The 22,566-nt window shown below is 46.6% G+C and overlaps 8 protein-coding genes across 8 annotated transcripts; 4 read left to right on the top strand and 4 right to left on the bottom strand.

Annotated features, from left to right (window-relative positions):
• Positions 1-1,431: 1,431 nt before the first annotated feature.
• Positions 1,432-2,333, bottom strand: V8C40DRAFT_283418 (putative alcohol dehydrogenase; the record flags this gene model as incomplete). Its single annotated transcript, XM_083221943.1, has 2 exons — positions 1,766-2,333; positions 1,432-1,701 (listed from the first exon to the last, which is right to left on the bottom strand). The coding sequence occupies exons 1-2, from the start codon at positions 2,270-2,272 to the stop codon at positions 1,432-1,434; spliced, it is 777 nt and encodes a 258-aa protein (XP_083068223.1). The 5' UTR covers positions 2,273-2,333.
• A 481-nt stretch (positions 2,334-2,814) lies between these two features.
• On the bottom strand, positions 2,815-5,267 carry V8C40DRAFT_256847 (Zn(II)2Cys6 transcription factor). Its single transcript, XM_083218355.1, has 2 exons — positions 5,026-5,267; positions 2,815-4,966 (listed from the first exon to the last, which is right to left on the bottom strand). The coding sequence occupies exons 1-2, from the start codon at positions 5,181-5,183 to the stop codon at positions 3,205-3,207; spliced, it is 1,920 nt and encodes a 639-aa protein (XP_083068222.1). The 5' UTR covers positions 5,184-5,267; the 3' UTR covers positions 2,815-3,204.
• Positions 5,268-5,848: 581 nt separating this feature from the next.
• V8C40DRAFT_283417 (MFS general substrate transporter) lies at positions 5,849-7,596 on the bottom strand (the record flags this gene model as incomplete). The annotated part of the gene is made up of 5 exons (XM_083221942.1): positions 5,849-6,502; positions 6,559-6,809; positions 6,864-7,084; positions 7,167-7,283; positions 7,331-7,596. The coding sequence occupies 5 exons, from the start codon at positions 7,594-7,596 to the stop codon at positions 5,849-5,851; spliced, it is 1,509 nt and encodes a 502-aa protein (XP_083068221.1).
• Positions 7,597-8,103: 507 nt separating this feature from the next.
• On the top strand, positions 8,104-10,944 carry V8C40DRAFT_270409 (mitochondrial carrier domain-containing protein; the record flags this gene model as incomplete). Its single annotated transcript, XM_083220185.1, has 2 exons — positions 8,104-9,230; positions 10,380-10,944. 2 exons carry the CDS (start codon positions 8,104-8,106, stop codon positions 10,942-10,944), a joined length of 1,692 nt encoding a protein of 563 aa, XP_083068220.1.
• A 618-nt stretch (positions 10,945-11,562) lies between these two features.
• Positions 11,563-13,738, top strand: V8C40DRAFT_256843 (uncharacterized protein). Its single transcript, XM_083218354.1, has one exon. The coding sequence runs from the start codon at positions 12,008-12,010 to the stop codon at positions 13,598-13,600; it is 1,593 nt and encodes a 530-aa protein (XP_083068219.1). The 5' UTR covers positions 11,563-12,007; the 3' UTR covers positions 13,601-13,738.
• Positions 13,739-14,031: 293 nt separating this feature from the next.
• On the bottom strand, positions 14,032-15,131 carry V8C40DRAFT_256842 (MBL fold metallo-hydrolase). The gene has a single exon (XM_083218353.1). The coding sequence runs from the start codon at positions 14,995-14,997 to the stop codon at positions 14,107-14,109; it is 891 nt and encodes a 296-aa protein (XP_083068218.1). The 5' UTR covers positions 14,998-15,131; the 3' UTR covers positions 14,032-14,106.
• A 284-nt stretch (positions 15,132-15,415) lies between these two features.
• Positions 15,416-19,622, top strand: V8C40DRAFT_283408 (Aldehyde/histidinol dehydrogenase; the record flags this gene model as incomplete). Its single annotated transcript, XM_083221941.1, has 9 exons — positions 15,416-15,466; positions 15,532-15,619; positions 15,680-16,420; positions 16,481-16,889; positions 16,938-17,100; positions 18,128-18,606; positions 18,778-18,934; positions 19,009-19,533; positions 19,563-19,622. 9 exons carry the CDS (start codon positions 15,416-15,418, stop codon positions 19,620-19,622), a joined length of 2,673 nt encoding a protein of 890 aa, XP_083068217.1.
• Positions 19,623-20,569: 947 nt separating this feature from the next.
• V8C40DRAFT_256840 (major facilitator superfamily domain-containing protein) lies at positions 20,570-22,528 on the top strand. Its single transcript, XM_083218352.1, has 7 exons — positions 20,570-20,782; positions 20,831-20,875; positions 20,927-20,985; positions 21,041-21,319; positions 21,381-21,440; positions 21,497-21,751; positions 21,808-22,528. Exons 1-7 carry the CDS (start codon positions 20,620-20,622, stop codon positions 22,393-22,395), a joined length of 1,449 nt encoding a protein of 482 aa, XP_083068216.1. The 5' UTR covers positions 20,570-20,619; the 3' UTR covers positions 22,396-22,528.
• Positions 22,529-22,566: the final 38 nt, after the last annotated feature.

Raw genomic sequence — 22,566 nt, 5'->3', positions numbered from 1 at the left:
TCAAAGGTCAATGGCCTGCCTGTGCGTCCACTAACCATGACTGCTGAAACACACTATCAAGACGCGAACATTTTGCTGCCTCTGCTAAGGCCGGATAACGAAAAGTCTGACGCCTCGATCCAGGGGTTTCGGGCATAAGGGGAAGGTATAGGCTTAGAGTTGAAGCCTTTCCGGCTGCTAGCAGAGACACTGTCATGCACTCCACTTGCCAGAGTCCCGCGTGATTGTGCATCTCAACTACCGAGGATGCCATCAGACTTCCCGTCATCCACTAGCTGAGCTACTCAACCAATGCTTGCCAGTATCGTAAACCCCCCAATGACCTGGAGATTCAAGCCGGCATTGAGAGTGAGAAACTTCCGGCTTACGTGCATACTCGATCTTGATGTTGTGGAGTTTCGGCCCCGCAGCTCCCTTTCTTGCAGCTCTAGCTACGGGGAAATAACTGTCTCACTCTGTCTAGCTGCGGCCTCTCAGTCTGGTCTGGAACAGATATCTTTGCGGTGGCAATTAGTCGCCGAGAAAAAGCACAGAGTACGCGTTGCACGTGGTCCTCTTGTTTTATCGCTTCAAAATAGCGCTATTTACAGCTCCGTACTTGAAAATTGATGCCATCTAGCTCGAGTAGCTAGCTTGACTGGTCTAGTACGAAAAAGAAAAGATATTTGAGCACTAGCAACTTTCAGCCACTATGAGATTTGATCTAGATCGAAGTGAGCTTGCCGCCGGCGTAGAGCAGCGTCATAGAAACAAGTACAGGCAGTACGTAACATATCACTTATCTCATGGTGGTCTGTATAAGGATCGGTCAGCGATCGGTGTATTAAATGATTACCTAGGTATTCAGGTTACATGGGCTCTCAGCTTAGGTCGTCTAAAGAGAGAATACGGTGGCACAGAGAGCAATAACTTCCGTTCAAGTACCATTGGGGTTGGCTCAAATTTGTAGTCCGTATTTAGACCGTAACAATAATGCTAAAAAGCCTAGATCTTCTAGGCATCCTCATTTTCAGGCCGGCTGCGATGGCGGGGCCAACATCCATTCCATCCCGCTTGACTCCCTTGCATACAGCGTCGGGCAACCGCCTCGCCTCCTGAGTCCTCGACGGTCGGCTAACATCGCGAAAACGGGAACATTTTGAAACAGCGTATACTATATTCAGACATTGGAAGGACCGCCAGAGTTTCCACTGAAGCTTGCATACACACTTCCGTCCAACGGCAACATGTTCAATCTACACACTCTTGCAGGGGATTGAGAGACAGAGAGCGAGGTTGAGGTTAGATTACCCGACTCTCTGTACCACCAGGGGGTTCCCGTTTCGCTAACTCTCCCTGCATATGAGGTGCATCACAGCGGAAGGCTGGTGCCTTAAATTAATTGCTTCTTCTGACAAGTGAAAGTACAGAGTATGTTACGCATTGGCTCCACTAGACTGCGAGGCGTCCTCCGTCCACCGGCAAATTTACACCCGTGATGAATGCAGCCTCATCGCTGGCCAGGTATATCGCCGCCTGCGCGATATCATTGGGCTCTGTCATACGCCTCAGCGGCACAGATAACGCAAAACGCTCCCTTTCCTCAGGGGTATCGGCGACGCCACTGAACATCTCGAGGAGTCCTGTTGCGCCCCTTAGAGGACATAGAGAGTTTACGCGGACGCCGCACGGCCCGTACTCGGCCGCTAGGCCTTGCGTAATCTAACAAAGTTGTAGTTAGCTATATTTGGATAGCATTTGACAAATTATATGGAAGAAAACATACCGTGTTTAAGAATCCTTTGGTACCTCCGTAGAATACCTGACCGGGCCGCACCCTAGTTCCAGCCACGGATGAAGTGTTCAGGTAAACCCCATACTTCCTCTCGAGAAAATAGGGCATTATTACAGACACGCTTAGGTAGATTCCCTTGACGTTCACGGCAATGATCTTATCAAAGTCCGCTTCTGATACATCCACGCTGGGTTGCTTCCTGTACGTTGTGCCAGCGTTGTTGACAACGATATCGAGCTTCCCATAATTCCCTTTCGCAAATGCCAGACCACTTTCCCAAGCACTTCGGCTTGTCACATTGAACTCCAAAAAAGCAGCAGATCCGCTGCCAGGATATTTCTTATCGATAATTTCTCGAACGACTCTCTTGCCTCCCTCAACGGCGATATCTGCGACTATCACATGGGCGCCTTGAGCGACAAATCCATGTGCGATGGCTTCTCCAAATCCAGACCCCGCTCCAGTGATGATGGCAACTTTTCCCTCAAGTCTAGCCATGCTGGGTTGTGGCCAATAGAGAGGGATGAGAATGTTTTTCAAAAAGATATAAAGACGTAAGATGAATGGTATAGATATGACTGCAATGAGTACTGCAAGATAAAAATATAAATATTTGACAACTTATATTCGAAACGATGATACTTTTACGTTACTTATAACTCTAGTAGCATTCTCATGAGACTCTTATGGCTTCTTCTGAGGATCGACGTATAAAGTGAACTTCATAGGCTAAACACCCCGCAATTCACGGTGAAACAAACCCGACGGACCTTTGACCTCCGGTCAAATATGATCCTTTCGGATACTGAGGTCCCGGTATTGATGTATTTGGTAAAAGTGACTAAATGTCCGGGTGGAGGGATAATGAGACTTATATTGTATTGTCTTCCCAAAACTTCTGTTTCTTCCCTGTATTTACTTATATAGTTATTCCTCTATTTCTCGCGTTACTTAATCATAAACGAAGGAAAGTTCGAAGCGTTGAATGACATCGTACTCATCATGAGCCGCGCCAGAATTATTTGGCTAAAAGAATTACTGGCTAGTATAAGTGTCCAGATACTGTTTTCTTGGATTCATGACAAAGGATGTCGCTGATGTTCTTCGTTCATGAAGGATTAGGCGCCGATATTATCTTCATCTACCAAGTCCCTGCACCTGAGCTGCATTATTGGTGCAATTATCCCCAACCTCCAACTACCAGCCTATGATATATGCTGACCAGCATGTGAAGGTATATTAGTATTCATGTCCACCATGTCCGGCAGCATGTCGCCGAAAGAGTGAGATTGGCTGCCCATAAACCCATACAGAACGTCTTCATTGAAAGACCCAGTCCAATTGCCCCAGTCCCAGTCCCCTCCTTCTATATATTCCTCAGAAAGAGGCAATGGAAACCCAGGGTTCTGAGCATCCGCCTCTTGAGGCAACTATGCATCTGCATCAATTGATCCCATGTCTGGGCAATCAATCCCATCATCTTCAGGCGAGATTGCAACCCCTTTTGCTTCCATCAATTTTTTGATGATTATAATAGGACGCGAAACTGCCGAATTGGGTATCGACAGCTCCTCTAAGCATCTGAGGCTCCACGTTAAGAGAGTCGAGTGATCACTATCCCTTCCTCCAACTGCCGCTGCATTTCGCACGTGGATGGTGCAAGCTACGTAAACCCCGTAGCTAATGAGGTAAGGAGCTGATCGTAGACTGTATCTAGCCCTGTATTCTTGGGCAATGTTTGTGATATTCCTTGCAGCTATGGTACATCTCTTCCAAGACGCAGTGGGAGCCGCTGATGGTAGATTCAAGTGACCCTCGGCAAGAAGTGGTCGATGGAGAAGAATTATGACTGCGTTATAGATGATGTGTAATGCGAGTATGTTAGGAACCGCACGACGGCTATTCAGAGAAGCTCCTGATGAAGGATCTAATTGAATAGGGCTGGGAAGATTTGCTTCCCACTTGTTCAGCGCCGCATCTATTCCATCCAAGCTCGCCATGGCTCCGGCTGGGGTCGCTCCCACCACATAGAAATTGTCTATGATACGCGAAACGATCTTGAATAGCAGACAAAGCTGTTGGAAACAAGAGACCGAGTGTATAGGACCGTAAGGAATGCTTGGTGCCTGACAAGAGCTGCTAGGAGAAACGGGGTCGATATACGGAGCCCAAGGTTCATTCTCCTCCATAATATCATTCAACTCGTGGGATACATGGGCATCGCGAGGTCTGATGGCAACTGGACGACCAAGATACAGACTCTGAAGCTTGTCGCAAATAAATGCGCCCCAGAACACACGCCGGTAGATCTCAACCTCCTCTGCATTCTCCAGCGTAATTTTGTGGTTGAGATGAAGTCCCAGGTCGTAGACCATGCGCAACGCAGCCCCTGTCAGCAGCCATGCTTTAGTCGTCATTCCCTTGGCGTTGTAGGTCCCCCCTAGGAGCAAAAGGCCAACTATTGTTGGTAAGCTGGGCGATAGCAATAAGTTGCCACTGGACATCAGCTCATCGCACCGTTTAAAGAAGCGTCCTCCTGCGGTACTCGGATCCGTTGGGTCGTCCAAGACTTCCAACCGACAAGAAAATTTGCTTGCACAGGCAAATATAGCATTGAGGAGAAATTTGGACGAGAATCGACCCCCCTGCGCAATGTCTCGCATCAATGCCGGGCGATATGTCAAGAGAAAGGTGTGATGCTGCCGGTTCCAATGTAAGTCGAGTAGATGAATCGCAAGATCTATGGGCACTCCATCCAACGAGCTCAAAAGCCGTAGGCGATGTTCTTGTTGCCTCGAAAGGACAGCGTTGGCCAAAAGTCCGTTTCGCACGTATACCAAAGCTACCGGATCCTGGTGCTCTTCCGGTTTGATACACGACTGGAGAGCAGAAGAAGGGCCGAATACATTTACATTCCCCCCCTCATCAGTCCATAAATAGGGAGATACATCCGGAGCTATTTCTTCGGGATCGTGAGCGTTTGGTTGACCCGAAATCGACTGGCTAGGAGTGCTGGCCCTTGATCGTTCCTCGCAAAGATCACGCCACGACTTCGGACGCTCACCAGCCGTCTGTGCTGGCTCAATGTTGGTGTCAGCTTTCTCTAACTGCTCCGTTTCCGTAATTTGTCGGATTTGTCCTTTCAGGTACTCATTTTCTGCTCGCAAATCGTCCAGCATGGCCCGTGTAGGCCTGTCTTCCACATTAGCTGAATGATTTGTATGATTCAACGACTCAATCGATGACTATACCTTGCCTTTGGTGCTTGATGTATGTAGACGCATTCTTTCCCGTGCTTTAGACAAGATGCACAGGATGGTTTCTGTGCGCTGCAACGGACTTTTCGTATGCGACAGAACTCGCAGCTACGGGCCAGAATACGACGCTTACCACTTTGCCTATCAGACATTACTAATACTGAAACAACTTCCTGAAGCTCAGAGACATGGGTGTATATTGGGTCAGTGGGAGGATCATTCGAGTATGGGGTAAGAATCTGGGGTATGGGGTCAACAAACCGACATGTAGACGGATACTTATACTCCGTCAATTCTAATGTGCACTAAGTCCGATAATTGGATCGGAAAATACGGGAGGAATACCCCAATTAATACGCCACATGCACATGCTATCCACTACGAAGTGGCAGGAATGGCGCGAAGAGGCTTAAAACCCTGAGGCCTCTCTTTCTCTTAGCCTAATACTAGCTCCAGTTAGCAATACTTACTCAAGACCAGACCGGTCATAGTAATGTCTATAAGATTTTACAATACCTTTCTCTTCATATTACTATATGCCAGCCAATCCCCTTTGAAATGGCTTGTCGTAGTTCAAGTTGCCCTATAACTGCCCTATTCATGTTTTTAGGTCTCCGCGTCTTTTGATGAGAGACTATCATGTCGTAATTAAAAAAAAATCTCAATGTATGTTGACGGAGCATAGAGATGTGCTCGCCTCGTCGCGACGCGGCGGTGAACCGTAAGAAGAGACCTACGGAGTGCATTCAGCGATATTTTAAGACATACCCACTGCGTCCCTGAGCGGGAACACTATATTACTATAAACAAATTAATCTCAGAGAGTGTACTTGAAAAACGGACTCTTGTCCCCGTCATCCTTTCGCTCTTCATCCAATTGCTCCCGATCCCCCACCGGGATCGATTCAATCAAACGCTCATCGGCGCGATTAGCCCAGAGCAACAAGCATAGTTGAGCGATAGCTGTCACGATGCCAGCTGAGAAAAATGACGCCAGCACCAAGTAGGCAGTGCGAAACTCTGGACCTTCCCTGCTCAAGAAAATATTCGACCCAACGACGCCGCCAATCATATTACCCAGTGTGAATTCCAAGGCCATTCCAATAGATCGCTTCCATTGTCCAGCCAAGTTGTTCGAGATCCAGCAGACAATACCGGGAATAGTAGGAAACAGCCCGCTTGCTACCAAGAAGTTTGCGAAATAAATGACTCCTGGCTTCTCCTTTGGCGAAATAACGAGGCAGATAATTAGACCGGAAAGGCCAACCAAATATGGTATCACAATGGATTGAAAACGTTTCTGAATCTTGTCAGCGACAATGGCGTTCAAAACACATATAATACAGGCAAATGCGTAAATCGGGATGGTGAGAAGTTGAGCGTTTGCAGCCGTATATCCAAGGAGATTTATAGTTGTCGGTAAGCTGTAAGAGAGAGAATAGGTTCCAGTAGAAATGGTGAAGAACATGATCTTGATGAAATAAGTCAGAAGTGAGAGCATTGGAGATGTGGTGAAGCAAAACTTACACATCCTAGATAAACCTTGATGTCTCCAAAGGCTTGCTTCAAATACTTCATTTTGAACTCGGGCTCTTTATATCCGCTCTCGTGTCCATCAAACTGCAACCGTAGCTTAATGAATCTTTTTTCCTCATCCGTAAGCCATTTGACATTGTCTGGAGTATCGCATATGAAAGGAATCGACGCTAGGGCTATAATAATGGATAGCAGGCCTTCCAGTATGAAGATCCATCTCCATCCACTATAACCTCGAATCCCTAAAGTTTTGCGTTAGACATCTTTGGCCATTTATCTCCACTCGGTACTCTTACCATGCATAAAACCGATTCCATACGCCAAGAGGCCAGAGAATGATCCTGCTAAACTTGCCGCCGTGTAAAACAGAGCCACTCTAAAATGTTGCTCGTACCGAAGATACCATGTTGTGCAAAGGTAGGTGACTCCAGGAAACAGGCCGGCTTCTGCTACGCCGAGAAAAAAACGACCAGCCAAAAGACCAGAGTAGCTTTGAGTCCAACCCATACACATCAATCTAAGCATAGTTAGAGTGATGTTCTTTATTGTTAAATAGACTCCAAGCCGCAATGTCGGCGAATGTCTGCAGGAACACTCACGCAACTCCCCAAATGGCCATAATTCCAGGCAGCCAAATGGAAGGCTTTGTGAACTTGAGGCCAAGATTACTCGGAACTTCGAATAAGCCATAGGGGAAGAAAAAAATGGTCAAGCACCTATGCACGTTAGTCTCTATTTATCTTATATGCCGTAAACCACTTACCAGTTGAATTGGCTGGGAGACAAATGGAGGTCAGCTTCAAGACCTTGGAGTCTTGCATTGCCTATGTTGGATCGATCCATGAAAGAAATAAGGTAAAACACGGTCAAAACGGGCAGTAACCTCCAATCAATCTTTCGCAGCAGTTCTTTCTGACGTTTGGTATCAAACTTAGTTAGAAGATGTTCGTATTCATCTCGTTCATTGGCGAAAGAGACGGTCTCTACATCGTCTCGCTGTTCTTCAATTGGTTTCTCTTCAAAATCCATTGTTGGCTTAAGTCGATTGAGAACAAGGTTAGCTGACATTGATAACCAGAGAAAAAAAACCATTTGCCGATTCAGTGAACTATATCATGGGATGTTGAGTCAATAAATATACCAGAAATGGTAGCGGAAATGTTTCAGGTGGCGTCGCGGACAATCTGAGTCCGCATGGAGCAAGATGCCCCGTTTCCTGTTTGCGGGGACCCCAAGATCGCGGGGACACCGAGATCGCGGAGATGTAAAAGAACGATTACTATTCTAGAATTTCTCACCGGATCAATTTTTGGTCTCTGCTGCCTCAGAATATGGCCTCGGAAGAGAACTAATTACCACTAGGTTTCAGTGATTTTATTACCTCCGTGGGCGTGTGGAGAGCGGCCCTTCACTGACCGAAATGCTTGGACCGACCGGATATTAGGTAGATACACATATATAACTGGCCGAATGGTTAATTAGTTCTACTTACCTACCCCAACTTCTTACTCGTTCACGACATAGACGCCTGACACCATGTCGTCTCTTTTCGCCAAAATCGTTCAGCCGGCTTTCACACAAGCAGAGAAAGCAATCCACTCGGATCCTGAGATAGCCATCTCGGCAAATGACCTGAATCTTCATTTTGCGCTAAAGTCCAACGACTCTACTTTGATCCATGTCGTGTCACAGACGGGAAAATTTGCTCTCTCGTTAGGTGAGAAGACCTCGGCGGAAGCGTTCATACTGAATGCCCCTGAAGAATCATGGCGCGGATTTTTCGATAAACAACTTCGACCGCCATTTCAAAGCTTCTGGGGAATGCTTCGTGTCCTCGGTCCTGACAAAGGCGTCCTTATCAGTGGGGATAACGAAGCATTCGCCAAATTCTGTCGGGTCTGGCGGCTCGTCCTGGATCATTTACGGGATGCTGTTCATGGCCATGCAAGGGTAGTCGCCTCAGCAGCCTCGTATGAAGAAGGAACTGAAGAGGACGACATTATCGGTCGCTACATCTGGGTTGATACTCCGTACGGAAAGACCAAAATCTTCTGCGAAGCGGCGGGCAGCGGCCCCCAACATATCTTATTTCTGCATACCGCTGGAGCTGACGCGCGCCAATTCCATACCATTATGAACGATAAAATAGCACAGGAACGATGTTCCATGTATGCCTTTGATCTCCCTGGCCATGGGCGGTCGTATCCCGGAGCAACCCAATTTCCAGGAAGTTACAGACTAGATGAGGACTCTTATATTGATATCATTGGGAAAGTTATCCGGAAGCTCAATCTTCATCGACCCATTGTCTGTGGCGCAAGTATGGCAGGCCATATTTGCCTCGCTGTTGCTATGCGAGCTGATGAGATAAATGTCGGCGGTGTAATTCCATGCGAGGCCTCTGACCATGTCTCTGCTTTGGTGGATCATTACGCCGTCGGCGCTCTGCAAAACGAGTCTATCCTAAATCCTGAGCGTGTCTGTGGTCTTATATCCCCTACGGCACCAGCGGTTTACCGTCAGTTAACATGGTGGATTTATTCTTCACAAGCAGCCGGCATCTTCCCTGGAGACTTGAAGTTTTATTTTAACGGGTGGGATGGAAGGGATCGAGCTCGTCTTATTGACACGAAGAAATGTCCCGTGTACATGCTTACAGGCGAGTACGATTACAGTTGCACAGTGGCGGCAAGCAGAGCCACTGCAGAAAAGATCCCAGGCGCTGTCTTTGAAGAGATGAAAGGATTAGGACATTTTCCAATGACCGAACAGCCTGCAGTTTTTTTGCCGTATTTATTACGCGCCTTAGATTTCATTCAGCAGTCAAATGTTGTTCCGAGTTAGATTTGTTGCGGTGGACTCTCATGGAATAAGCTCAACTAGTAATAACAATACTACATCTGTGGAAACTTTGAAGGAAACGTTTATTTGGTTACCCAGTAATCTCGCTATTTGCTATGAACTGTATGCAAGTGCCCTGCCTCAGCAATTGTCAACTGTATTGACATTTCCATCTTGGACGCCTGCGGACCCAAAACTGCCGAGGCTGTCAACGGGGAATCAAGAACGCAACTATTTCTCGCACTAAATATCGCTCGGCAGATATAACCCTATGTAGTTTAGAGACATTGCATGGATGTGCTATTTTGCTTTTTGAAGCGGCGGATTACCGAGCTTGTCCGTTGATGTGGTATGTTAGCATGGTATCTCAACAACGGAACATGTCTTCCCGTGCCATAGGATACGGGGCCATTCTCAAAATTGAGCGAAAATGTCATTTTATATTTCGTTCGTAGAATTAACGCATTGGTTATTTAATTATTTTAACCCATTTCCTTTTCTCACTATTTTATTGACCCCTCAAGAAACAGCATCATAACGATAGCGATGAGCTATGAAGCAGGTATGCTTAACTAAGGTATTCAACTCTGATTTCTGTTAATCTCTTATTAGACAGGTGCAAACATAATATCTAAGCGGGGGTCCACCCCAGCGATTTCCTTTGTGTCTGGGTCATTTGCTGGTGGTGTCGAATGTCTCGTTACAGTTAGTTGATCGGTAGCCTGCTGCCGAGACGGACAATTGACAGCTGCATAGTATCCATTTGAGTTTGCCAAGACAAGCATGCAACTGCAAAAGAGCCCTGTCTCGAGTAGCCCTTTAGTTATGATAAGGCAATTGATTCGCACGCAAGGAGTGACTGCGCTGTACACAGGATGCAGTTCACTAGTGTTGGGTACCATGTTGAAGTGTGGAGTGCGCTTCTTCTTCTTCGAAAACATAAAGCTACAGCTCACACGCGTGGTACCCAGTGATTCGGTTCTTTTGCATAACGTTTTGGCTGGCATGGGAGCCGGTGCTGCCGAGAGCCTGCTCGCCGTTACGCCAAGCGAGCGCATTAAGACTGCGTTGATTGACGATGCAAAAACCGGCAAGAAGCAATTGAGGGGCGGTCTGCATGCGGTGCAAGTAATATTTCGTGAGCAAGGGATCAGAGGACTATTTAACGGTCTGTTACCGACAACTTTAAAACAATCGATGACCTCGGCTGCGCGAATGGGTAGTTACAGCACACTCAAGCACATGGGTCAAAAGTATGGCTTGGAGAACAACTCGTTGACAACTTTTGCCATGGGTGCAGCTGCTGGTACGTTTACGGTTTATGCAACTCAACCATTTGACTCGGTTAAGACGCGGTCACAAGCACTGAGAAGCTCGGGGACGATCGCCGCTGCTCGGAGCATCATCAACGACTATGGATTCAGAGGATTGTGGCGCGGTAGTACAATGAGACTTGGACGCCTTCTTCTGAGTGGTGGAATAGTTTTTACTGTATATGAAAATACTCGCGAAATAATAGAGGCTGTTCTACATTAACAGCTGAAAGTTTTATAGAACATCGTTACCAGGCGATAGATTTAATTCTTAGCTCATGCTGGCTTACATCTCAAGCGTTACAGGGTTGAGAGAGTATCATTGTCACTATTACAGCTTGGTGAGAGAATAGGGACGACTCGGTGGAGAGAAGTTGTCACTGCACGACGGCAAGTAGGATGAGTCTCAATCCATGATCCAGCACATGTGCAGGATCTAGATCGCATCAATATGTTTTTTTTTTTGTCACATTACTATTACTCAATGAGAACTGGAAGTTTTAACCTCAACAACACATGGAATGAAGGAATGAATAGAGGGGTAAAGTTGCACACTTCTTCCATCTGATAGGGAAGAGATTGAAGACCTCAATCTAGGCAAGCTCAAACTTTCTAGGTTCAATGGCGCAAAATTTCAAAGGCCGTATTCGGTGAACCATACCCACTGGATGGTGCGTATGGATCCGAAGGCTACAGCATCTCCCGCAAATCCACAGTTTGTGAGGTTTTCTCCATTTCGGCTCAAACAACGAGGGGTTGTGTTTTGACACTCCGCGATGGGGCCCATATTTTCTCAACGGAGAGTCTTGTCGTATTTCTTACGTTAGAGTTGAATCTTAATATTTACTCAAGCTGCGCACTCTCGATTGGCAATGACGGAATACCTTGCTCCGAAGATAGCCACTAGTTGTTTACGCGGGAATTTGACTACACCCGTGGGGAATAACGAGGCAATATCCGCTTTTTGTCGATACTCTCGGAGACTTATGGCCCGGTGGTAAAGCTTGAGCACAGGGAATCGAGGACAGCCTGCTCTCATGAACAAAGATCAGCCTCCCGCCATGATATAAACTAGGAAGTAAACCTTGGTCTGTGTAATGATCTAAGTCCATCTTAGAACTTTTCAAAGAAGCTATTTCTTTTAAGACCTTCACTAGATGCAGTCTTCGCCGCCGTTCTCTACATCACCACAAGATCCCCGCTCATTTTCATCCTCACTATCACCATTACGTTATCGCATGCAGCCGTCGATTTGACCATTGAAACATCGACTTATCCATACAGTAATGGGTCTACTGTTGAAGGAAGTCGACGTCCTTGTTGTGGGCGGTGGCAATGCTGGGTTCAGCGCTGCCATCTCGGCAGCAGAGTCTGGGGCCAAACGCGTGATGCTTATCGACGCATGCCCGGAGCATTGGGCCGGAGGAAACTCATACTTCACAGCCGGGGCATTTAGAACCGTTTATCATGGCCTGGATGACCTCCTTCCAATTGTGAACAACGTGGACAAAGCCATGGCCAAAAAAATCGACATGAAAGCTTATACCACCGACGATTTCACGCAGGATATTCATCGCATCTGCAGCGGTCGATCTGATCCTGAGCTGTCCCAAATCCTTGTGCGCGAGTCAAACGCTGCAGTCAAGTGGCTTGCTAAACATGGTGTGCGATTTCAACTGCCTTTTAACCGACAGGCTTATGAGGTTGATGGCCGGTTCAAATTCTGGGGCGGTCTATCGCTGAAGACACAGGATGGAGGCAAAGGCTTGATTGAAGATCTCCGACGAGCCGCAAATACACTTGGGATACACGTTCACTTTTCCACGGCCGCCAAACGTTTGGGATTTGACGCACGAACTGGTTCTGTTCGGTCTGTTTTCGTGCAGACTGCTGACGGTATCGAGCAGGAGATCCAAGCTACAGCAGTTATTCTGGCGGCAGGTGGATTTGAGGCTAATTCTCGAATGAGGGCGCAGTATCTTGGCCCCAACTGGGACATGGCTAAAGTGCGCGGGACGCCGTACAATACCGGTGCATGCTTAGAAATGGCCATCCGAGACGCGTCTGCAAAGCAAGCGGGCAACTGGTCTGGCTGCCACTCTGTCGCTTGGGACGCCCATGCCCCTCCACATGAAGGTGATAGACTCATCTCAAACGAGTTCACCAAATCAGGTTATCCTCTGGGCTTAATGCTTAATACCGAAGGAGATCGGTTTGTGGATGAGGGTGTCGACCTAAGGAATTATACTTACGCCATATTTGGAAAAGCTATTCTTGCTCAGCCAGGTCATACAGCGTTTCAAGTTTGGGATGCCCAGATGACACCATGGCTTCGTGATGAGGAGTATCGAGAGGGCCGCGTGGAAAGGATCATGGCCTCGTCACTCTCAGAGCTAGCCCAGAAGTGTGCGAAGCATGGATTGACAAATCCAGGCAAATTTGTGGAAACAATCACAGAATACAATGATGCTGCCATTGCTTTCCAAAGAGAGAACCCTTCTAAAAAGTGGGATCCGGCTGTGAAAGACGGGCTCTCTACCCAATCCAAGACTAAACGTCTTTCCTTGGCCAAGTCTAATTGGGCTGTCCCTCTCATCAAAGGTCCATTTATGGCTGTCAAAGTAACATGCGGTGTTACTTTCACCTTTGGAGGCCTTGCCGTGGATCCCGAGACTGCAGGAGTGATTTCGTCGACATCGAACGCCGTGATTCCGGGACTCTACTGTGCGGGCGAGATGCTGGGTGGCTTATTTTATGGTAATTATCCCGGGGGTTCTGGTCTTACTTCTGGGAGTGTGTTTGGTAGAAGAGCAGGTAAAGCTGCTGCAGCTGCTGCCAACACTTGGAATGACGATCTCCAACTTCTGTCGAGGTTATAGAGAACCGTAGATAATTGGAGGTACATTGCATTGCGTTAGTGGTTATCGAAGCGATAATCGGGCTTAGAATATTTAGCTGAATGCTGCCTCTCTAGAAATAGCTAGAACTTGCCAATCTCAATAAAGGTATGCTGCGACGCGACGTTCAATACCTCGTAGTGATTGCTGTAGGTGTCGTATTACAATGTCATGAAGAAGTACTTAAAGATTAATTTGCCATTTTAGTTACAAGTGTGCCCTTTCAAGTCGGCGACGGATTGTCAGGTAACAAATATAAGCTTTCGGTATTGCGAATACTGCTTTTGCAGCAGCTTAAGCACTTAAATTGGCATTAATTACAGGGTGGACAAGTCTGACACATCCCATCAATAGAAACGGGACAAGTAGAGATACCTGAAGAATATAATGTAAGACATGGATGCTATCAAGCGCTCGATTGCTGCAGAGTCATTGTGTGGTAACCTCATACCTCTATATATCCCATCCCATCATAGAGCATCGAGATGCTAAAAACGGTGCTCATTGGAGTGAAGCCAATCTCCATCATGAGATAAGATAATTTCCACATTTATATAATTCTTTAGCTCCCGAACCCTTTGTATGTGTAAAGCCGCTTCATTTTTGTCAATGTGAGCGCACTTGAATCCTCCAGTGTCATCATCCCAGTACTCAGCTATTTGTTTCGTGCCATCAAGTAACCTCCGATCATGGGCTGTGTCACCCGCTAAATAGACCCAGCGATCAGACTCAATCCTAACAAGTGCATTGATATGCCCTGGGCAGTGTCCAGGAGCGAGAACTATAAGCAGAGAGCCGTCATGAAAGTAATCATATGTCTTGGGAAATGGTCCAAAGGCGACCCATAAACTACTATCGGCCGAGGGTAGGTTTAATATGCGACCATTGGTGATCAGGTTAGAATCGTAATGGGAATCCGGGTTTTCGGGATATGACTTCGGACCCGTGATAAGATCACTTGCTCCAGGCCCAAGAACAAAGGATGTCTGGGTTCCCATCCTGGATGGATCCCCAACATGGTCGTAGTGTAAATGCGAGAAGATGACTGCGTCCACATCGGATTGAGGATCTATTTGCATTTTCCCAAGACTATCATAAATGTCCTCTGGGACCTCGGCCTTGACAGTTGTCTGCATACGACGGAAAACAGCTGGAGTGTAGCTTTCAACGTCTTTCCGGAGTCCCATATCGAATAGGATTTTTTTCTTCAAATTATGGTTTTCTATCAACCAAGACATGCAAGGAACGCGACGGACTTCATTGGTATTCGCTCCCTGTACAAAAAACCGCATTGGAAGATGTAGAAATCCACCCTCAAGTCGGCGCAAACTTACAACAGACGGCTCAACTGGCTGATCGTGACCATCTGCCGTCGCCATGTTTGCTTCTGAATCGAAAATTGTACAGCGCTCTGTGAAGCTCGAATATGCCGTTGTTTAATGCAATGGGAGATATTTTACCGCATATACAGCGAGCTCGTAGCTGAGTAGAGCTTGGAAGTGGTCTCGGAGCGAGACTGTTCGAAGCGGGGTCAAGCTGTCGGCATTGGGCTGGCTGGTAGTTCTTTATATCGCCATACACTAACGGAGACTCACATTCCGAGCGCAAACAGTACTTCATTTCTTCGGACTGCAAATTCCGTCTAAATATCCTGCTTCACTTTCTGCTCGTTTGTTAAAATGCTTTACCCCACAGAGTACTATTACGCTGAGGTGTCTTACATATTTTAACCACCCAGGCGCACTCAACACGCTGGCATTCCACACAGGACTCATTAGTTAACCATCACCACCAATTATGGCTTTCACGTCGGGATCAAACGTATTATTGAAGAACATCCCATATCAAGTGAGAATTAATCTGTTGAGACTGGCTTTCATTTAATATGGTTGTTAACCAAAGATACGTAACAGTTCAAGGATGTGTCCCTACTTGATAACAGGGCCTACATTGGAGGTAAATGGTTGCCGGCCGAGTCCGGAGCTACTTTTCCAGTCTTTGGTCAGTTTATAAACCCAGCTGTAACTCTTCGAAGCTAAAATTATCTCGGCGCATAAATAGATCCTGAAGACAATGTGGCAATCTTTCGCGTCGCCAACCTTACCGATGTGGAGGTTCATAAAGCTATTGATGCGGCGCAAACTGCCTTTCTCACCTATAAAGAGTTTAGCCATCGGAAGCGAAGGCAACTCCTGCATCAATGGATTACCATTGTAAAGGAAAACCGAGATGATTTGGCTGCCATCTGCACACTCGAATTGGGCAAACCGATCACCGAGTCGTATGTCACTGTTGACTATGGCCTAAGCTTTTTGGAGTGGTTTGAGGGCGAGATTGAGCGATTGTATGGAGAGACCATCCCAGCGGCTCGAGAAAACAATCGGATTTTTACAACTCGAGAGCCGCAGGGAGTGGTGGCTGCCATTACGCCTTGGAATTCCCCTATCGCCATGATCTTGCGCAAAGTTGGGGCTGCCATTGCGGCTGGTTGTACTGTCGTGCTCAAGCCAGCCCCGGAGACCCCAATGTGTGCCATTGCTATTGCAAAGCTCTTCGAACGCGTTGGTTATCCAGCTGGTACTCTCAATATTGTCACGGGGGATGCCGCTTCCTCACCATCCATAGGTAATGAGATGTGTCGTAATAAACTGGTTCGCCACCTAAGCTTCACAGGCTCTACTGCTGTAGGTAAATTTCTCAACGGAGAATGTGGGAAATTGTTGAAGAAAACTAGCATGGAGCTTGGAGGCAACGCACCATTCATTGTCTTTGAAGACGCCGACATCCAGAAAGCGGTTGACGGTTAGTACCAAGCAAACACGCAAACACTCGTTTATAACACTCTGGCTGACTAGTTGGCAGGTCTGATTTCGTCCAAGTTCAGATCTTCGGGACAGACGTGCGTATGCGCGAACCGCGTCTTTGTGCACCGATCCATCATGAGCGAATTCGCAGAGAAGCTAAATGCGATGCAGAAGAAGACCTTTGTTTATGGCTCGGTCTGGGATCCGAAGGTGAATTTTGGGCCTCTGTATTCGTCTAGAGGACTTGAAAAAGTCCAGAAGCATTTGGAAGATGCGCTCGCAAATGGAGCGACAGTCTTTGATCAAACTCCCATTGCGGAAAACCAAGGACCAAATTTCGTCCCTCCAACAATTCTACTGAACTGCAACCCAGAGACGATGCGATTCGGCAGCGAGGAGACGTTTGGCCCACTGGCTCCATTGGTTCCGTTTGACAGCGAAGAAGAAGTCTTGAAGCTGGCAAACACGTACGAAAGCGGGCTTGCCTCATACTTTTACACTGAGAATATATCGAGGCTTTGGCGCGTGGCTGAGGCTCTGGACACAGGCATGGTGGGAGTACGCGTAGGGCTTGTCAGTGCCTGCGAACAACCATTCGGAGGCGTCAAAGAGAGTGGCATTGGCCGTGAAGGATCCAAGTTTGGTGTTGAAGACTACACTAATGTGAAGAGCATCACGGTAGGAATATGACGTGGTAACCACAATGAAGAGAGCAAACACGTCACCGACTTGTATATATTATGTACCATAGCCGCAGAGGGCTTCATGTAATATTATGCAATAGAAAAACTTGGTGAGGCTGTTAGCTGGATATAGCGTCACCTTGACTGTATCACCACTATGCTTCTCTTCGAAAGTTGCTAGCCAATATTGTAAAGATTCAACCATCCTTTGCCTATCGAATGTCATATACACCTCATGATGCAGCAAAAGAACTAGGCATGGTGACCGACGACCTCCATGGCACGAGCTAGTCATAAGCATGAAGTTAGGTGATCAGCGATCGAACAAAATCACCGAGGCTATGTGCTAATCATTCAGTTTAAGCCTTGATGTTAGGCAGTCTTCCTCCGGTTGAATAAAATGCAATCCTTCCGATTGGGGCGGTGTACCAATTATACTAGAGGGCGTGTTCAGCTTGGCCCATGTAACAAGCGGCATAAGGCTTCAATCCCATCAACTGGAGTTTGACATCAATTACAGCGGCACATCGGGCTATATCAAGTTAGCCCAGGTCCATCAAAGGATCGCCCCACCCCATGGGATGGCTTCAAATCAATACTTGGATGTTTGTAGCCTCAGCGCGTCATACGTCTAAATTAAGCACAAGGAGATTTGGGGATGATGCAGCGCCATGAGAGTCTGGTATTGTGAGGTATTGATGCGTCGCGCATACATCGTGTAAATATGATACTTATTTGTATATATATAGGGCCCTTTTCTCCTGAGTTCTATACTGGTAGCTAATAAGACATTAACACTTACATCTTTGCCTTAGATCTTCAATATGCATTTCACTTGCAGTATTGTCATCTTTCTTCACGCGTTTTGGCTAACGCCAATATTTGCGGACACCTTGGGACCAAGCTATCCAATGCCAATTGATCTTACTAGCCGTCATAGTCTCGTTGCCGCTAGCTTCACAAACCTCACCTCAACTCTGGACACGTACCTCAAGGATGGCAAATGGAAAACGCTTCCCAAGCCATTGTCAAGCATAACCAACCTTACCTTCTCACTCGGATTATTCTCGCTTCACGATCCTGCAGCCACGAAATTACAGTACCATTATACAGCTCCAGAAATTGCAAGCGCCCCCAATGGTACCCACAAAGTTGATGCGAATACCATCTACCGCGTTGCAAGCGTCACCAAGGTCCTCACAGTTCTTACAGGCTTACTTGAGCTGAATGATAGTGACTGGAATCGCCCTCTAACAGAGATTTTATCTCCTCTTAAGGAGTTTGCCAAGAAAAAGAATGGGGATAAAGATCCTGTATACACTGTGGAATGGGATAAGGTCACTCCAAATGCTCTTGCAGCTCAGATTGCGGGCGTCCCGCGAGATGGATTCCCGGACACAAGTGATCTCGCATTTCAAGCATTCATTCAGTCATTAGCCGGAGTGCCTCTGAACCCAGATCCGGTGAAGTTGGGTCTCCCACCAATCAGTCGGAATAACACGTTTGTATATTCACCGTGTTTGTTCTCAAATGCATCAACTTGTCCACCTGTTCCATACATAGAGAGCAGCGAGGCAAGAGCACCAAGCTTTTTACCTTACACAACACCTGGATATGCCAATAATGGATTCTCTCTTCTGGGCCTCGCCATTGAAAATATTACTGGAAAGAGTTTTGAGAAAATGTTCGATGAAGACATTTTTGAGCCTCTCGACATGACATCCTCTAGCGCCGTCACTCCTCCAAAATCCGAGTGGCATCGATCTGTGATTCCTGGCGACATCAGTAACTTTGACGTTGAATCTGGGGTTTACATCACTTCAGGTGCAGTTCTGTCAACTATCAACGACATGGCGAAATTCGGTATTGGTATTTAAATTCCACTCTGCTACCATCTGACCAGACTCGTCGGTGGCTGAAACCTTTTTCACATACCGCTGACCTGAGACAATCTGTTGGCCGCCCATGGGAAATTCACCGCTTTACTCATCCATCAGGAGTCATTACGGATCTCTACACAAAATCTGGGGACTCTGGTGATTACAGTGCCTACTTTGTCCTCCTGCCAGACTATGACGCGGGCTTCACTATCCTTTCCTCTAGCTCACAAATCACGCGGTTCTTAACCCTGTCTGCACTTATGGATATTATAATTAACTCGTTGATTCCATCTCTTGCAGCGCAGGCGGCCGCCGAGGCCGAGCATCGATTTGCAGGTTTCTACTATTCTGAGGATTGCAGCTTGAACTCCTCCCTTACTCTAACTGTCAACCAAAGCACAACTGCAGCGCCTGGTCTTGTGATCTCGTCTTGGATCAGCAATGGAACAGATGTTCTCGAATCACTTACTCCAACCACAGGCCCAGGCCCTTGGCGACTCCTACCTTCCATTTCAGACTCTGCACATGGGAAGGTGGCCTTCCGATTTGTTACCGATCTCGATGCGCCCAAGATCAGTCCAGCAACAGAGAACAAACTCTTCACAGATTTTCCCTTGGCAGATTGGGTGGGTGTTGATTCTACTGCATATGGCGGAATAGCAACGACTCTGTTTATTTTCGATGTGGCGAAAGATGGCACTGTGAATGCAGTAAGTCCTTCTGCTCTTCGAGTGAAATTGACGAAGGAGCGCAAGTAGCGTCAAGCGCATACATATTTTCGGGGTTACACAGTATTGTTCAATGTCATCCATAGAACTTATAGGGGAGGAGGTTAATTCGTCACGTTTTATCACATATAGAAGGAGTTACACACGAAATGTCATTGCAGTATTAGATTGAAAGTCGCATCGTGTGTTGGCTTCATCGTTAACGTACGATTAAACAATATCATGAACAGTTACACAAATCAAGTGTGAAGAGCGCAAGATACAAATGACAGATGCATAGATGTGGAAAGAGGAGGGGAGGGTGTTCTATTAATATCCGTGTAATTGTTCGGTTCAGGCATGTGACCCCCGAAGTCTGCGGCAGACTTGAACAGTTATTTCGGTGTCGATGCGAATGAGGTGAATCAGATTTGTGTTTTTTGGTCCAGCAATAAAATTATTGTGTATGCGCCCCCGTAGAAAAATTTAGCGAGTACAAACTATCATGAGCCGATGATTATAAGTAGACTCAATTGCCAATACTATTGATTAAATCATGATTGTTCGGAATACCGATCAGTAAGAATGTGCAAAGATTTTATAAGAACCAGGACATGGTTTGATAGGCCATTCAGATATGGGCGGGGTGTATTCCCCACGATGGCGTGCTGGCTCGAAGTTTGACGCGATCTTGACCCAGAATCACGAAAATCATACTGCATAACGAAGAGATTGTATACTAATACAATGTGAGAAATTAGGGCCCAATAAAGATAAAGCATATGACAAAATATATGATGACGCCCAGGGCTTTATCGCTCCTATATATAAGACTAAGTGTTTACGGCTGATCACACAGACGAAACAACATATCGTTGGAGAGACTCGATACATCCATTGCCGCTAGTTTTTCCAAGATCATTTGAAATGAGTGATGCGAAAGAACAATCGCATGATCAAAATGCAGAAACCGAAATTACAGATATAGAAGATGGGGTTAACGAAAGAGCCTTACTGCGCAAGCTGGATTGGAGGCTTCTACCAGCGGTTGGCGTCTTATATCTTCTCTCATTTTTGGATCGCAGCAACGGTATGACTACACAAAGATAGCACTTCTACTTTACTAACAGAATATCAGTTGGAAATGCCCGTATAGAGGGCATGGTGAGCGACCTTCATATGAGTTCGGCATAACACTCCCCTCGCAGCTTTGGCACCTCTAACATTATCACAGCGGGGAACCAGTATCTTACAGGATTGACGGTTTATTTCATTGGCTATGTTCTCTTTGAGGTCTGCACTAATCATATTGTGTTCCAGTAAAGCAAATATGTTAATGCGAAATTAGATTCCTTGCAATGTCATTCTTAAAAAAACAAGCCCTCGGTTATGGCTCCCAACACTGACAATAGCGTGGGGTGTTGTTGCCACACTTCTAGGAGTAGTACAAAACCTCTCCGGCTTTCTTGTCGCGCGATTCTTTCTAGGTGTTACAGAAAGTGGACTTTTTCCGGGCGTTGTCTTCTATCTCTCAATGTGGTACAAGCGAAGAGAGCGACAGTATCGAATTTCTCTGTTTTTCAGCGCAGCGTCACTTGCAGGAGCATTTGGTGGTATATTAGCATATGTCGGTGATGTACAGCCTCATGGTAGGTACAGAATGAAGCTAACGAACTACAAATCGGCAGGGAATTGGGAAAATGGCAGGCGTTGTTTGGAGCAATGGATGGCGATGGATTTTTATTCTTGTGCATCCCCCCAACGCTTTTTTTAGGGTAACCTATGTTACTAACGCATCGTCTAGGAAGGGATTGCCACCGTCATCGTGGCCACTATAGCATACTGGTTTATCGAGAACTATCCAGATACTGCCAAGTTCCTTACGAAACCTGAGAGAGAATTCATTCAGACTAGACTGGCAGCGGACTGCGACGCAATGATCAAAGAAGAATTCAGCTGGAACGCTGTACTAGAAGCAGTGCGGGACCCAAACTGTTGGCTTTATAGCTTGGGCTTCCATACAATGAGCTTGCCACTTTATACGCTCTCCTTGTTTCTGGTATTTCCTCTAATATGTTAACGTTAAATGATATTTATACTAAGATTGGGATTTAGCCAACCATTATCAGCAACCTCGGATATACAGCAGCAAAGGCCCAGCTACTTACAATTCCGCCGTATGCACTGGCGTTTGTCACAACAGTAGTAGTCGCTATTGCGTCTGAGAAATTGGGGAAAAGAGCCGTTTTCCTTGCTGGTTCCTCACTTACAGCGGCGATTGGATACATAATTTTGCTGGCAAACACTGATCCTGTTGCACGGCCCGGAGTGTCATACTTGGGCACATTCTTTGCGGCGGCAGGAATATATCCATCAACCGCACTTGTCCTTTCTTGGCCTGCAATTAATGTTTCCGGACAAACTAAAAGAGCAATTGCAAATGCAATGCAAATTAGCATTGGGAATTTAGGAGCTGTAATGGGAACACAGCTTTATCGATCCAACGATGGACCGAGATTTGTTGTCGGCCATTCAATGGCCCTGGCATATCTATGCGCAAATGCCATTGTGGCTACCTACATAGGCTGGCGACTAAGGGCTCAAAATAAGGCGAGGGAAGAAATCGTGCCCGAGATTCAGAACGTGGGTGAGGCGTTGGACTGGCAAGGAGACAAAGACCCTCGATGGAGATTCTCCTATTAGAGACATTATGGATGAAGAACAAACTAAAGAATCTCCGTATCGGTATGGAGGGCACTGGCTGTCATTGGAGGTTTAATAGGATGCTCTATGAACTAAATTATGTCAAGATCAAAGCCAAAGCCATCATGTGCGCAATCTATAAGTGTGCCTGGATTTCTATTAAAGAGCATT

This window comes from Trichoderma camerunense (assembly GCF_050948025.1).
Source record: "Trichoderma camerunense strain CBS 138272 chromosome Unknown V8C40scaffold_23, whole genome shotgun sequence".
Classification (NCBI taxonomy): Eukaryota; Fungi; Ascomycota; class Sordariomycetes; order Hypocreales; family Hypocreaceae; genus Trichoderma; species Trichoderma camerunense.
Note: the sequence above shows the minus strand (reverse complement) of the source record. Positions and strands in the feature narration are given on the sequence as shown.

What these genes read in the sequence shown, in the direction of transcription:
- V8C40DRAFT_256847 (XM_083218355.1), bottom strand. Translation starts at nt 5,183, where the DNA reads ATGTCTGATAGGCAAAGTGGTAAGCGTCGTATTCTGGCCCGTAGCTGC. An exon ending in CATCAAGCACCAAAGGCAAG is followed by an intron (nt 4,967 to 5,025) that starts GTATAGTCATCG and finishes TGTGGAAGACAG; the next exon opens with GCCTACACGGGCCATGCTGG.
- V8C40DRAFT_256843 (XM_083218354.1), top strand. Translation starts at nt 12,008, where the DNA reads ATGGGTCTACTGTTGAAGGAAGTCGACGTCCTTGTTGTGGGCGGTGGC.
- V8C40DRAFT_256842 (XM_083218353.1), bottom strand. Translation starts at nt 14,997, where the DNA reads ATGGCGACGGCAGATGGTCACGATCAGCCAGTTGAGCCGTCTGTTGTA.
- V8C40DRAFT_256840 (XM_083218352.1), top strand. Translation starts at nt 20,620, where the DNA reads ATGAGTGATGCGAAAGAACAATCGCATGATCAAAATGCAGAAACCGAA. An exon ending in ATTTTTGGATCGCAGCAACG is followed by an intron (nt 20,783 to 20,830) that starts GTATGACTACAC and finishes ACAGAATATCAG; the next exon opens with TTGGAAATGCCCGTATAGAG. An exon ending in TTGGCTATGTTCTCTTTGAG is followed by an intron (nt 20,986 to 21,040) that starts GTCTGCACTAAT and finishes ATGCGAAATTAG; the next exon opens with ATTCCTTGCAATGTCATTCT.